The sequence below is a fragment of the Somniosus microcephalus genome, chromosome 2 (assembly GCF_052327205.1).
Source record: "Somniosus microcephalus isolate GS21.2 chromosome 2, FLI_Smic_1.0, whole genome shotgun sequence".
Classification (NCBI taxonomy): Eukaryota; Metazoa; Chordata; class Chondrichthyes; order Squaliformes; family Somniosidae; genus Somniosus; species Somniosus microcephalus.
Window position 1 is genome coordinate 302,987,330 of NC_140988.1, and position 13,309 is coordinate 303,000,638.

A 13,309-nucleotide genomic window follows, 5' to 3' on the forward strand; every position below is an offset into this window, starting at 1 on the left:
CAAATTTTCATTTTCTTGCATCTTTAAAATATTTCTGTTTGGCCTTTAAAGTTCATTATTACTTCTTCATCAGGGTTGCTTGAAAACTTCAGAGGCCCACGGGAAAAGAGTTCCCCAAATCTCATTACCACAAAGCTAGGCTGAGACAATTATTTTGCTAAGTCTTTACAGCTGCTTATCAATGTAACAAACCCAATTTCTGACAGCAATTTTATTGAATGGGAAACTGAAATCTTATTGAATGGGAAACTGAAATCTTATTAAATGGCTAACTTAAGGTATATTGAAAAGTAATGAAAACCCTGTATATTTCATAACAAAACCAGCATTTTTATTCACATTTTATTAGTAGATGCAAAGACAAAGTAATCTATAGCGCAGGAGACAACACAAAATGCTTTAGATTCCTACAAGGAAGAAAAAAATTGCAGAAGAGAACAAAAGAAAAAGTCAAGGAATCTCAGCTGGAAATAGAGCTATCATGTTATTTAGTGCACTGTATTGGTTTCCAATTCTCTAGTTAATATAATTCTCTGATCTATTACCATTGCTTTACATCATGTAAACGTGTTTGTCAAGTGAAAAATCCAGCGACTGCAAAAAAAATAAATAAGCTAAGATCTAGCAAACATCAGCATTAATATTAGGTGTGACCATTTTTAAACCAAATTCAGGGACTTTTTGACCACAATTTATATAAAAAAAGAAAACAAATTGAGAAAACTTGATCGAGCTCAGCTAATGATAGAACTTCTACAACTACGATAAAAAAAAACCTCAAAATGCAAATTGCTGGAGAATGCAGTGTACTCAAGGATTGTAAAAACTGCCAAAGGAAAATCTAGAGATTAACATATTTAAGAATCAAAAAGCAGTAGGCTACACACTCCCCAATCTTTCCCCCCCAAAAAAGAATATTTCACCACATAGTTAAGAAAAAATATCAAGAGGTGCACACTATGTGACAGGAGCAGCTTAACCTTGGCAGTCCATTTTACTACTGAGTGCTACAAGTCTCCATATTTCCCCACTCACCTCCCCCCCCCCTCCCCCAACAAAATCAAATTACTGGGCTTACATAGGCTTCCATGACAGGAAGGGCATAAGAACTGGGTGTGAACAATTTTTTTTGAAGAGAAAGAGCAGATCCAGTTACATTATATAGTGGGATTATAGTATGGAGGTTTCATAGACAATCTGTGGAGTTAAGAGGTCCATTAAAAAGGAGCATTTCAAGACCCACACAACAGGATGCAGCAGGTGACAAGTTCTGTGCTGGGCTGTTGCTAGGTTAGTGCTGCTCCCTTTCTGGCCTGTGTACGTCACGACTCCTCATTTCCAGAGTCCTCATCATCATAGCAGTCAGCGTCTTCTTCCTCCTCCTCCTCTTCATCTATATCGTCATCATATAAATCATCATAAAGCAAGTCTGAACTGTTGTCATTGGAAGGCACTTTGGTCTTGATGCAATATTCAGCCAGTGTGGTTGGAACCTTCACACCATCCTTTTCAGCTTCAGCCTTGGTTGAGAGCACTTGTTTCCTAACAAGAAAGCAGTAAGATAGTAATAAATAATTGACCTATACTACTGTTATGTGCACTGAATTTCCATTTCAATCTGTAGAACAGAAAGTACCTCACTGTGTAGAAATCAACATTAATTGTACCTCTATGTCCAATTCATTCATTGACAGCACCTCAATCTCCTTGCCTACCAGATAGCCCACCAACACTCATTACATAGGCACAACATGAAGAACCACTTCCTGATTTCACTCCTAAATAGCCTGGTTCTAATTTTAAGATTGCGCCCCCTTGTTCTGGATTCCCTCACCAGTGGAAATAGTTTATTTGTATCTACCCGATTGAATCCTTGTGTCATTTTAAAGACCTCAATTAGATTACTCCTCAACCTTATAAACTGAACAGAATACAAACCAGGTTTATGCAACCTAGCCTCACAATTTAGCTCTTTAAGCCCTGGTATTCTGGTGAATCAGCACTGCACCCCCTTCCAAGGTTGATGCATCTTTCCTGAACGGCGGTGCCCAAGTTTGAACACAGTGCTCCAGATGGGGTCCGACCAAGGCTCGCACAACTGAGCATCAATTCCTCACTCTTGTATTCCATCCGCCCCCCCCCCCCCCGCCTTGAGATAAAGGCCAGCATTCCATTAGCTTTTTTGATTACTTTTGTAAAAATTACAAAAAGTCAACCCCAAAACATACAGTAGTAATTTTAGACACGAAATAAGATTTCACAGCTGTCAACACAGTACTTAACTTCTTTTAAGTCCAGGGGGTATACATTTTATTCAAAATACTCCCACATTTTATACTGGAATACATTAAAAACTTATTAAATGGGATTTGATTAAAAAATAAGTACATTTTCTTATCTGTGGGAAGCCTCATTCTCTTAGGTTACTGTGTGGGTACCAAACAGCACCTCCCCATTAACAGTAGCAGCCATGACTTCAGACCAGACTGACAGCTGAACCAGAGGCAATGAACTGCAGGAATTCACACTACTGGTTGGGTACTCTGTGAGCCCAGGATAGGTTTGGGCAGTCTCAACCCAGTTCTGAGTGGGCCCAGGAAGAGCATAAAACTCCACACAAGTTACCATAAAATTGGCAGTCTCACCAGGAAGGTTAAAACAAATGGCTGCCAGGGGACTGGAAAAGTAAAAAATGGTACAGGAGGGAATGATCTTCCGAGTAACGTGCATTGTTGGAGTCAAGTAAAAGAAAGGTTTACCCGAATTCTTGCTGCACCATACCTGACCTTACTGACACTGGGCGAAAAAAAATTCCATTCTCCAATAAGCACAAAACTCCACAGAAAAAAAAAAAAAAAAAACTGGGCTGGAAGTTCATATGAAGACGGAAAATGTGAAAACTGGTAGGATACAAGATGAATTATATAGGTTTGAAGTTGAAGCAGAAACACAATTTCAAAGTTTACAGATAATAAAACTCAGAAATGTGGTAAACAGTGAAGAGGATAGTAGCAGACTTCAGGAGGACATAGACAGACTGGTGTAATAGGCAGACACACGGCAGATTTAATTCAATGCAGAGAAGTATGAAGTAATACATTTTGGACAGCAGAATGAGGTGAGGCAATATAAACTAAAGGGTACAATTTTAAAGGGGGTGCAGGAACAGAGACACCTGGGAGTCACATACACAAACCTTTGAAGGTGGTAGGACAAGTTGAGAAAGCTGTTACAAAAAGCATATGGGATCCTGGCAGACAGCAGGGAAACTCCTCTGTAATTACCGCAATCGGACTGGTCACCTTTCTTGAAGATGGTCACAATTACGGCGTCTGAGATCCCCTGGCATGCGCTCCTCCTTCCAGATAAGAGAAATTAGTTCATGAATTCGCGCCAGTAGTGCTTCTCCGCTATGCTTTAGTGCCTCGGCGGGGATTTCATCTGCTCCTGAGGCCTTGTTGTTCTTCAGTTGTCGGATGGCCTTTTCAACCTCATGCCGGGCTGGGGTTGTGCCGAGATGGTGGCAGGTAGCATGCTGTGGGATGGAGTTGAGGACACTCGTGTCGAAGACAGAGTCTCGGTTAAGGAGATCTTCGAAGTGCTCCTTCCAGCGGGCACTGACTGCCTCTTTGTCCTTGATGAGTACCTCTCCATTCTTGGCCCGCAGTGGGGTAAGGCCTTGGGTGCTTGGGCCGTAGATGGTCTTGACTGCGCTAAAGAATCCACGCACGAGGTTTCCATACCTCGGGAGCCTACCGTCAACAAGGGCAGACGTCGACGACGAAGTCCAATACCGCCTTCAGTGTGCCAGTGCAGCCTTCGGTCACCTGAGGAAGAGAGTGTTTGAAGACCAGGACCTCAAACCCGGCACTAAGCTCATAGTCTACAGAGCAGCAGTGATACCCGCCCTGCTGTATGCCTCAGAGACATGGACCAGGTACAGCAGGCACCTCAAAGCACTGGAGAGGTACCACCAACACAGCCTCCGCAAGATCCTGCAAATCCATTGGCAGGATAGGTGCACCAACGTCAGTGTTCTTGCTCAGGCCAACATCCCCAGCATCGAAGCTTTGACCACGCTCAATCAGCTCCGATGGACGGGTCACATTGTCCGCATGCCCGATACGAGACTCCCAAAACAAGCGCTCTACTCGGAGCTCCGGCATGGCAAGAGAGCCCCAGGTGGGCAGAGGAAACGCTTCAAGGACACCCTCAAAGCTTCCTTGAAAAAGTGCAACATCCCCACCGACACCTGGGAATCCCTGGCCCTAGACCGCACAAAGTGGAGGAGAAGCATCCGGGAAGGCGCCGAACACCTCGCGTCTCTTCGCCGGGAGCAAGTGGAAGCCAAGCGCAGGCAGCGCACATCAACCCAAGCACCCCACCCACCAGCCCCTTCAACCACCGTCTGCCCCACCTGTGACAGAGACTGTAGGTCCCGCATTGGACTCTTCAGTCACCCGAGAACTCATTTTTAATGTGGAAGAAGTCATCCTCGGCTCCGAGGGACTGCCTAAGAAGCAGAGGATGGGATCCTGGGCTTTATAAAATAGAGGCAGAGTGCGCAAAAGCAAAGAAGTTATGCTAAACCTTCATAAATCACTGGTTAGGCCTCAGCTGGCGTATTGTGTCCAATTCCAGGCATCACACTTTAGGAAGGATAGAAACACAGAAGATAGGAGCAGGAGTAGGCCATTCGGTCCCTTGAGCCTGCTCCGCCATTCAATGAGATCATGGCTGATCATCCAAACTCAGTACCCTGTCCCTGCCTTCTCTCCATATCCCTTGATTCCTTTAGCCTTAAGAAATATATCTAATTCCTTCTTGAATATATTTAATGAATTGGCCTCCACTGCCTTTGGTGGTAGAGAATTCCACAGGTTCACCACTCTCTGGGTGAAGAAATTCCTCCTCATCTTTGTCCTAAATGGTTTACCCCTTATCCTTAGACTGTGACCCCTGGTTCTGGACTCCCTTGCCATTGGGAACATCCTTCTTGCATCTAGTCTGTCTAGTCCTGTTAGAATTTTATAAGTTTCAATGAGATCCCCTCTCATTCTTCTAAACTCCAGGGAGTACAAGCCCAATTGACCCAATCTCTCCTCATACGTCATTTCTGCCATCCCAGGTATCAGTCTGGTGAATCTTCGCTGCACTCCCTCCATGGCAAGAACATCCTTCGTCAGATAGGGATGTCAAGCCTTGGTAGGAAAAGGTTAAAGACAGAGAAAGGCTTTTAATGTAGAAAAACACATTGGAAATTATAGTTACCTGCTCATGCTGGGGCATTTCTTAGTGCAACTTGGCAAAGTTTGTACATTTATAGCCAAATGACAAAAGCCCAAATCAAAAGCCGTATTTTTTCAACTGGCTGTAGTTTCTGTCAGTCACTTGAAATGCAGAATCAAACAGCCAAATCTGTTGCTTGATTACTGGTATTTCGACCTTTCAATTTTTGCAAGCTTCAAAGTGGAAATTGCAGAATAGTGGCAGTTAATTACATTTGCTTTGTGGGGCATGTCAACAGCACTGCACATCCCACTACTGTGGTTTATGATGCTCGTTTTACAGCTTCAGTCAGTTTGTACACTAAAGCTTTTTGTGCCTGCTATTAATTTTGGCAATGGGGAGAGCACAAAATGAGCTTGCAGGAGAAACAGAACTTAACCAGGAAACGCCAGCCTTACCTAAACCAGAGTTTGAACTGGACCAGATCTACTGAACAAAATTTTAAACTAAGACCCATTACATTGGTAATTTTTCTGTAATTTTAATGGTAGTCGTGCAAATCTTTTAAAAGAAAGCAAATGGTTAAGAGAAAGCTACACAGTTTCACAGGAACAAATTATTATTGAAATGGTGCTTGCATTTAAACAGCCAGCAAATGAAAGAATAGATCAGGTCCCATGCTTAAAATCTAATGGACTAGAAACTATTGAGACAAGTTTGATTGAAGCAGTAGGCACAATAACCTAGATATCCTCTCAGCAATTTTTGGAGGCGGTGGGGACAGTGGAGAGGGGGTTGTGGGCAAGCAGAATTAAAGAACAGAGCTTTTCTGTGGTCAGCCACAAATGGAAAGAGTGCTTTCCCAGTACAACCCATATTAACAACATAACCTTTTGTTTACAGACACAACATAATGAACAAATTGCAACATTTGTGCAAGGCAGCCTAACAATGAAACTGATGCATGGCCCTTCCTTTCCAAACAAAAAAGGATAACTGAACAGGTTCATAAAGAAAGTCTTCTTTAACTGCAAATCCCATGTACAATGTTTAAAATCCAAAAGTTGTCTGCAAAAGTGAAATCTACTCTGGTTAATTTCTGATAATCAAGTGACAATGTGCACTTACTAGTCAGCTTAGTAGAGTTTTGTATAGATTCTTCCTGATGAGAGAGCATGAATCGCAACAGTGGTATCAACAATACTCCTCATTCATGTCCACAATGGGCGGCGGGGGAGAAAAAGAGGGTCCTATTTCTTCAGTTTTACTGGCCCCAGCTCTTTTTGGATTTTTACAGCCCCAATTTTTTTTTAAACCTCATTTTACAGGCCTCAATTTCTATTGATTTGTGCAAGATATAAAGCATTATGGTGTTAATAATGTTAAACAAATAATATGAATTTTCACAGGGAAAGCATTTGGCCTGGGGGCTTTCAATGCATTTCGAAATACAATGTGGTGATCTAATTTTAATATTTAACAGATGTATTTTGCTTCCAGGCTGCTTCAAAGCAGATCTAAATAATAAAACCCTGGAACAAAATGTCTGAGGGACACCATTAAGTATGCAGGTATCTCCCTTTTATGGATTTTTGCATTACAGGGTAATTCATTGCATTTAAGTGCATAAAATAAGGGTAATACTTATATGCATAATATTGCAGCACATGTATTTAATTTCCATTTAAGTCAGTTTGATCTGGCACTGGAATATCTCCCTTTTAGACTCAAAATAACGACACAACTGGATTTCTAGTTACATCCAATTTTAGGGTGGTTGAATATTCAGATCTGAACAGTAAGATTTTCCAAAACCTGCTTTAAGGATAAATGGTTACTGGGAAGACACAGGATTCAATAGCTGACAACGATCATGCATCCATCAGCCATTTATATGATCTGGAGAAGAATTCCAGCTCACAGTTGGGCAGCGGTGCAAGGGGGTGAGAGAGAAAGAGAGAGGAGAAAGAATCTCTATTTTAAGGCTTCACGATTGATTTGTCTCCCAATTTCTTACCTGATGATTTCAGCATATTCTTTGTCTTTCCCTTTGCTATCTCTCCATTTTCTGAACATGACTGAGGCATCCACATTTGCTGGTGAGAATGTGTTTGGTTCATTCAATAAGGAGATGACACTTAAAAGTATAGTCCTGGGGGGAATGGGGTTAAAACAAAACAAGTTTGTTATTTCCTGTATAATTTGCTTATTAATTTTTGCACTTTTTTAAAGCAACATATTAAAAAAAATTAAACACATCTTTTATATTTAACTACTTAAGCATTTATATAACACTACCTCCCTTTTAAAACCACAAAAATGCACATCTGAAAATAGCAGGACAAATGATACATCAGCAGTGAGATTATTACGCTGTCCCACGTGCAGTTTAGAAAATCAACTATGAAGCAGGGAGAGGTTTATTTTCAGTCTGTCGCTTGAGAAAGAGGGTCCCATCTTATCCAGGTTCCTTGCCCCCAAATTACATGTGACATTCTCTAAAAGATAGCAGACAAGTCAGACAAGGGGGGCCCTGCAATTGATGTTCATGTCAACAGCAAGATGCAGTAACAGCCTGTGAGAAGTGCCTGTCCTGCATTCAATACTCCAACAGCAAGACTATCAGGGTCATCATATGGGTATCACAACTTAAATATCTATTTCTATTATTAAACTTGTAGGATGTTTTTATCATAAACTTATTTTAAGTAAGGATTTAGGATCAGATTTAAAAACAAACTCCCTTCTCAGATAACAAAATAAGTTGGGCCAAATGCGTAATGGTTAAAATTGTACATGATCTGTGGAATCAATAAAAAGACTTGCAATTATATAGTGCCTTTCATGACCTCAGTATGTCCCAAAGTGCTTTATAGCCAATTAAGTACTTTTGAAGTGTAGTCACTGTTGTAATGTAGGAAACGTGACAGCCAATTTGCACACAGCAATGTCACACAAACAGCAATGTGATATAATCTGTTTCACATCCATCTGAAAGGGCAGACTAAGCCTCGGTTTAATGCCTCATTCAAAAGACGGCCTCCCTCAGTACTGCACTGGAATATCAGCCTAGAATTCGAGCTCAGGTCGCTGGAGTGAGATTTGAATCCACAGCCTTCTGACTCAGAGGCAAGATTGGTACCACTAAACCAGGGCTGACATCAACAGGCTTGATAGGCCAAATAACTACTGCTTGTTGCATATTTTCAATTTTCTTACAGCAGGCTCCATGCAGTCAAGGAAGAGCTCATAATAAGGGTGAGGCAATTCTTATAGGAAGAATTAAATCTGAAGGGCAGTTTTTCCATATCTAGTGGCCACATAAAAACATTGGCAAAGGCCCGAGAGCGCATTTTCACCAAGTATAGCAAGTGACAGGAGGATAAGCCAAGTTAAAAAAATCAGACAAGTTGCTTCCTATGATATAGGGAAAAAGGGCAAGAATTTGTTGGCATAAACAAAACTGAATACTTAATTCGTGAAACATTACTTACTTAGAATTTAACAGCTGTAAATAGTTACAAGCAATGTTCCCATTTAGCGGTGCGGTTGCGTGGCTGTCTGAAAATCCCGCGCAAGCCGCTTGCCAGTTTCTCAATGGAAAAACCGTGCATGTGTGGAAGTTTGAATGGGCCGCGCAACCAAAAAGAAATTACAGGGAACATTGGTTACAAGGCTTTAAAACTACACAGGTTGTGAAAGCAGACCCTATTGTGTTTCCTTGCCCCTGTCCTGTTTCCGGACTAAAGATTGTGTGAAGCCACATTGATCCAGGCAGTAGCTTGAAACTGCAAGAAAATTGGTGTGGACAATTCTTGTAAAAGAATAACAGTACATGTCTCCAATAAACTTTAATTAAAAAAAAAATATAAACCAAATTTTTGGTGGGTAACTTAAATAGAGACATTGAAGTGTTGGAGAGAGTGCAGAGCATCAAAGGTCTGAGTTATGACAAAACACTGGAGAAATGTGGAAATTTCAACCTTGCTTGAAAAGAGGCATCGGAGAGGTGACCTTAGAGTATACAAGATAGTAAACTGTATGGAAAAAGTAAATCCGGAAGATTACTTCAAACTAAATTACAAGAGTAGAACAAAAGGACACAGTTCAAACTAGTAAAAGACAAATTTAGGACAGATATCACAAAGATCTTCTTCACATCAAGGATGATCAATGCATGGAATGGACTCCTGGATAGATTAGTGAAGATGAAAACCTTTGAATCATTTAAAACTAACTTGAATGCTAAAATGACTGCTTTTGGAGTACAGTACTTTGACCAGTAATGAAGCACAAGAATAGGAACAAAAATCTAAAGACCACTTAAGTGTGCTCACAATTTTGCTGTACCATCAACGGCAAGGCTGTCAGCGCTCGCAGTTATTACAGGGTAAAACTGACAGCATATTCTGGTATCCGTACATGCGCAGTTAAACGCAGAAATCTGGAAGTTGCCATCACTGATACCCTGCTCCTCCACAGGCTGCGCTGTTGCAGGCTTCGCCGATGGAACCTGCACAGAAATCACTGTAATGTTGTGAACTTGGGGTGATTACCCACTAATCTCATTAAAGACGGATGAAAATGTTAGGGCTAGTGCAATGAGGAAACATAGAAGATAGGAGCAGGAGTAGGCCATTCGGCCCCTCGAGCCTGCTCCGCCATTTAATGAGATCATGGCTGATCATCCAATTTCAGTACCCTGTCCCTGCCTTCTCCCCATATCCCTTGATCCCTTCAGCCTTAAGAAATATATCTAACTCCATCTTGAATATATTTAATGAATTGGCCTCAACTGCTTTCTATGGTAGAGAATTGCACAGGTTCACCACTCTCTGGGTGAAGAAATTCCTCCTCATCTCTGTCCTAAATAGCTTACCCCTTATCCTTAGACTATGACCCCTGGTTCTGGACTCTTCCCCCACCCCCCCTCGGGAACATCCTTCCTGCATCTAGTCCTGTTAGAATTTTATAAGTTTCAATGAGATCCCCTCTCATTCTTCTAAACTCTAGCGAATATAAGCCTAATTGACTCAATCTCTTCTCATGCGTCATTCCTGCCATCCCAGGTATCAGTCTGGTGAATCTTTGCTGCACTCCCTCCATGGCAAGAACATCCTTCCTCAGATAAGGCGACCAAAACTGCACACAATACTCAAGGTGTGGTCTCACCAAGGCCCTGTTCAACTGCAGCAAGACATCCTTACTCCTATACTCGAATCCTCTCGCTATGAAGGCCAACATACCATTTGCCTTCTTAACCGCCTGCTGCACCTGCATGCTTACCTTCAGCGACTGGTGCACAAGGACACCCAGGTCTCGTTGCACTTCCCCTTCTCCCAATCTATTGCCGTTCAGATAATAATCTGCCTTCCTGTTTTTGCCACCAAAGTGGATAACCTCGCATTTATCCACATTATACTGCATCTGCCATAGCACCCAACCTGTCCAAATCATACTGGAGTTTCTCTGCATCCTCCTCACAGCACACACGCCCACCCAGCTTTGTGTCATCTGCTAACTTGGAGATATTACATCTAGTTCCCTCATCTGGATCATTAATATATAGTGAATAGCTGGGGTCCTAGCACCGATCCCTGCGGTACCCCACTAGTCACTACCTGCCACTTGGAAAAGACCCGTTTATTCCAACTCTCTGCTTCCTGTCTGCCAACCAGTTCTCTATCCAAGTCAGTACCATACCCCCAATCCCATGTGCTTTAACTTTGTACGCTAATCTCTTATGCGGGACCTTATCGAAAGCCTTCTGAAAGTCCAAATACACCACATCCACTGGTTCTCCCTTATCTATTCTACCAGTTACATCCTCAAAAAATTCCAGCAGATTAGTCAAGCACGATTTACCTTTTGTAAATCCATGTTGACTTTGTCCGATCCTGTCACTGTTTTCCAAGTGCTCTGTTATTACATCTTTTATAATGGACTCTAGCATTTTCCCCACTATCGATGTCAGGCTTACCGGTCTATAATTCCCCGTTTTCTCTCCTCATAAGTCATTCCTGCCATCCCAGGTATCAGTCTGGTGAATCTTCGCTGAACTCCCTCCACTCCCTCCCTTTTTTTAAAATAGTGGGGTTAGCTTCCCTCCAATCCATGGGAACTGTGCCAGAGTCTATCGAATTTTGGAAGATGACCAGCAATGCATCTATTCTAGGGCCACTTCCTTAAGTACCCTAGGATGTAGATTATCAGGCCCTGGGGATTTATCGGCCTTCAATCCCGTCAATTTCCCTAACACCATTTCCCTACAAATACTGATTTCATTCAGTTCCTCCCTCTCATTAGACCCTATGTTCCCCGACATCTCTGGGAGGTGATTTGTGTCCTCCTTTGTGAAGACAGAACCAAAGTATGTATTTAATTGGTCTGCCATTTCTTTGTTCCCAATTATAAATTTCCCTGATTCTGACTGCAAGGAACGTATGCTTGACTTCACCAATCTTTTTCTCTTCACATATCTGTAGAAGCTTTTACAGTTAGTTTTTATGTTCCCAGCAAGCTTACTCTCATACTCTATTTTCCTGCTCTTAATCCTTTTGTTCTCCTTTGCTGAATCCTAAACTGCTCCCAATCCTCAGGTTTGCTGCTTTTTCTGGCCAATTTATATGTTCTCTCCTTGGATCTTATGCTATCCCTAATTTCCCTTGTTAGCCTCGGTTGTGCCACCTTTTTTGTTTTATTTTTATGCCAAACTGGGATGAACAAATTCTGTAGTTCATCCATGCGATCTTTAAATGTTTGCCATTGCCTATCCACCGTCAACCCTTTAAGTAACGTCCCCCAATCCATCCTAGCCAACTCACACCTCATACCATCGTAGTTTCCTTTATTTAAATTCAGGACCCTAGTCTCCGAGTCAACTACTTCACTCTCCATCTTAATGAAAAATTCTATCATATTATGTAACCGAGTGTTTAACAGCATAATAAGTGATAATTACTGCTGAACCACCTCTCTGGTCCTGAAAAATTAATTTTACAAGTGTGTAGTCACATTCCCTCAGAAGAAAATTAATGTTGCAGATTTTCTAAAAAAATAAAATTTAAAATAATTTTTTTTAAGTTCTCTTTTACGTCTCTTCCTTCATCCCATGTGCATGTCCCAATCTTTATTTTGCTTCCTGTATAATGATTTAAATGTAATTTATATTTCCTGTTTTTTTTTTTTTTACTTCCTGCTTTGCAGTCTCCGTGTCTCAGTGAGGATTCTTCAATCCGATTGGTTGAAGAGCCTCCTTGCTGCTTTGCCTGCTCACACACGCCATAGATTCCCCGTAGAGTATGCCACATTGGATCAGACACCCAGTTACCAGAAATCTCCACTGACAAGCCCGCGAAAAGTCTCTGGGAAACTGTACACGAGGTAAATGGCGAAAGCTGTTTCTTCGCCGCTCACAGCAAAATCTGGGCCATACTGATTGCGTGCCAAATGAAATGAATGTACTTTTTTCTCAACAGGAAAAGAGATCACCCTATTTATGGCAGCACTTCCAATCAAAATTGGAACACACACATTACAACACCTGATTTCAAGGCTTGGCTCAGGAATATCTTGTTTGGCAAGGATCAATAGTTAGAATGTATTTGGAGAGTTTGACTCAAATTAGGTTTTCCTACACAAAAACGTGTGTGTGAAACTAGCTTTATATCCACAAAGTACAGACGAACAAATCCTAATAAAATGTTTAATTCTTAGCAATCGAGAGTAACATACCTGACATTTTGAGTTGGATTCCACCTTTCAGAAGGTAGTTCACCGCTCTGAGGATCATCTACTGGTGGATGGAGGATCGAAATGCAAACATCTCCATTCTAAAAACAAAAAGATTCATAGTCGTCAAACAAATCCTTTGAACAATAACATAAAAGCATCCTGCATTTAAGTTTGATCATGTCTGGGTGTCAGCTAATATTGCACAATATGCAGTGGCCCACGACTACAATACTGGTAAACATTGGCTTGGTCTCATAACTGCATTTGTATAGTTTCTATAGTTACAAGGATATAATGACTCAGTGACTTGTCCCAATTTTGACACCTTCAAATTTAAATTTCAAAA

At 41.5% G+C, this 13,309-nt stretch overlaps 1 protein-coding gene across 1 annotated transcript in view; it reads right to left on the reverse strand.

The window, feature by feature from the left end:
* Positions 1–309: 309 nt before the first annotated feature.
* Positions 310–13,309, reverse strand: part of ube2r2 (ubiquitin-conjugating enzyme E2R 2) — a 165,845-nt gene continuing 152,845 nt past the window's right edge. Inside the window, exons 3-5 of the mRNA XM_085973871.1 lie at positions 12,964–13,061; positions 7,247–7,381; positions 310–1,542 (exon numbers count right to left, since the gene is read on the reverse strand). Coding sequence (XP_085829997.1) covers positions 1,323–1,542; positions 7,247–7,381; positions 12,964–13,061 — 453 coding nt within the window. The 3' untranslated portion in view covers positions 310–1,322. The remainder of the gene's footprint in view (positions 1,543–7,246; positions 7,382–12,963; positions 13,062–13,309) is intronic.